Source organism: Monopterus albus, unplaced genomic scaffold (assembly GCF_001952655.1).
Source record: "Monopterus albus unplaced genomic scaffold, M_albus_1.0 scaffold1259.1, whole genome shotgun sequence".
In the NCBI taxonomy this organism is placed as follows: domain Eukaryota; kingdom Metazoa; phylum Chordata; class Actinopteri; order Synbranchiformes; family Synbranchidae; genus Monopterus; species Monopterus albus.
In genome coordinates this window covers 1-2,154 of record NW_018129137.1, presented here as the reverse complement: position 1 = coordinate 2,154, position 2,154 = coordinate 1, and the positions used below count along the sequence as shown (strand labels likewise).

The 2,154-nt window shown below is 34.5% G+C and overlaps 1 protein-coding gene across 1 annotated transcript; it reads left to right on the top strand.

Moving 5' to 3' along the window:
- Positions 1-248: 248 nt before the first annotated feature.
- Positions 249-1,624, top strand: LOC109953764 (nuclear GTPase SLIP-GC-like; the record flags this gene model as incomplete). The annotated part of the gene is made up of 3 exons (XM_020589227.1): positions 249-465; positions 579-848; positions 1,619-1,624. Coding segments are annotated over 3 exons (493 nt in total), but the record flags the coding sequence as incomplete, so codon positions are not given.
- Between the last annotated feature and the right edge of the window lie 530 nt (positions 1,625-2,154).

Genomic DNA, 2,154 nt, shown 5'->3' with positions numbered 1-2,154 from the left:
AACCACAAATTTGATTTAGTAATGATTTTTTTTTTTCAAAACAAAAAAATAATTAATGATCAATTAAAGGTTTAATTAAAAGCAAATTCTGGGTTTACACTTGAGTCTGCTAAATATACTAGTGTATATATACTGATTTGTTCATTTTGGAACAGTGCTACAGATATCTTCCTGATTTAGTTTTTTTTACAAACATTTTATTTTATAAACTAATCATTTAATCCACATTTAAACTCCTTGTGCAACAGGAAGAAAATAAAAGATTTGGAGACGGACAAGAAGGAGCTGGTTGGTGTCTTTGGTAGAGCTGGGGCTGGAAAGAGCTCTCTAATAAATGCGATCATTGGAGAGAAGGATCTTTTGCCCACGGACAATAGCAGTGCATGTACCTCAGTCATGATTAAAGTGGAGACTAACATGCACAGCCTGAAGTATGAGGCAGAGATTGAGTTCATTACAAAGGAGGTAACATGAGCTGAACATGGTTGAAAAGTGACAATATATCAACAAAAATACAGTTGTTTGTTTACTCTACATGCCATTTAATTATTTAAGTTAACCATTCTTTTGCTTTTTAGGAGTGGAAAGATGAGTTGTGGTCCTTGTACCATATTCTTGGGGATAATACGTATCAAGAAAAAGATGATGATGATGATGATGATGATGATGACGATGATGATGACGATGATGATGAATTTGACACTGTTGAAAGGCTGTCAGCGTTGTATGGAGAAGATATTGGAAGAAACTGGAAAAACACAGTTTTTGAAAACCTGATGGATGACAAATATTTCAGAGAAATTCCAGAATTTCTCAGATCCAAGCCGAAGATTTTAACCTGTAAATCAGTAAGTAAGATTTTAAAACATCTTCCTTGCATCACTTCATAGACAACATTCTTGCCTGTTTGGTAGAGTAGATGATATGGATCTGAGGTTTTCAGCCTAGTCTTTCTAGTTTGGTGTATTTCAACAGGCATTTAACACATGTAAAATTAAAAGCAGTTTATCGAATGTACATTTTTAAAACAGTGAACTTGATGTAACTGTGCTCAGTAACTAGAGAAACATCAAATTATCCCTTTATAAGAAAATCACTGACAACACTATCTGCAGCTTTATAAATCTAAATAACAGTTGTGACAAATTCCATTGTACCTAAATATGTCTTATTAAGGTATTAAATGACACAGGAATTTTCGTTGAGGCAGTGTTCATGTCAAATAACATACTACCACCTACAGTATCAGACTGGGATGTAATTAGCTGTTTCTAATATGCTTTTTCTGTTTCACCTCAAGAACACTTAGGTCATCAGGGGAAGCTGCATTAAGATACGATAATACACATACTTGTAATAACGTCCAATGTAGGTGTTGTTGAACTACAATCATGTTTAATTTTGATCTTTAATCACAGTCACCCAGAATTGACCATTTGCCTCCACATTTTTTTTTTACAGTTCACCCATTTTTGATGTACTGGTATATTTCATTCAGTGATAGTAATTAAATTATCTTTTTAATTAATATTTGTGCAATTTGAAAAGCACTTTGGACATTTATATAATTATAATCACCTTACATTCCCTCAGTTTTTTATTTAACTTTTTTACGCAGGCCTAAAGAGCTATCTGCAAAATTTGTGAAATACATAAGAAGTGACCTAAATCAAGGAGAAGGTAAAGAAGTGAAGAGGTGGTATTGGCCACTAGTGAAGTGTGTGACTGTCAGGGTTCCTAGGAATGATCTTCTCCAGCATGTCACACTTGTGGACCTTCCTGGAACTGGGGACTGTAACAAGGGAAGAGATAGAATGTGGAAAGAGGTAATTTATTAAGATGAACTGCTGTTTGTTGTGTATTAAAATTATCGGAAAGCTAACAGTGTTATTGCAAATTACTGATAATTATTGACAAGAAACTTGCTGTTATTCCTCTTCAGTTTGTTGGAAGTTGCTCTACTGTGTGGATTGTGAGTGAAATAAATAGAGCAGCAGGAGACAGAGAAGCCTGGAAGATCCTGAAAAGTGCCTGTAGCCTTATGGAAAATGGTGGCGAGTGTCAGCGCATTCACTTTATCTGCACCATGTCTGATGTTTTGGGTGTTCAGTAAGTGATTTAACTTGTCACAAGTACATAGTATAACATCCAAAT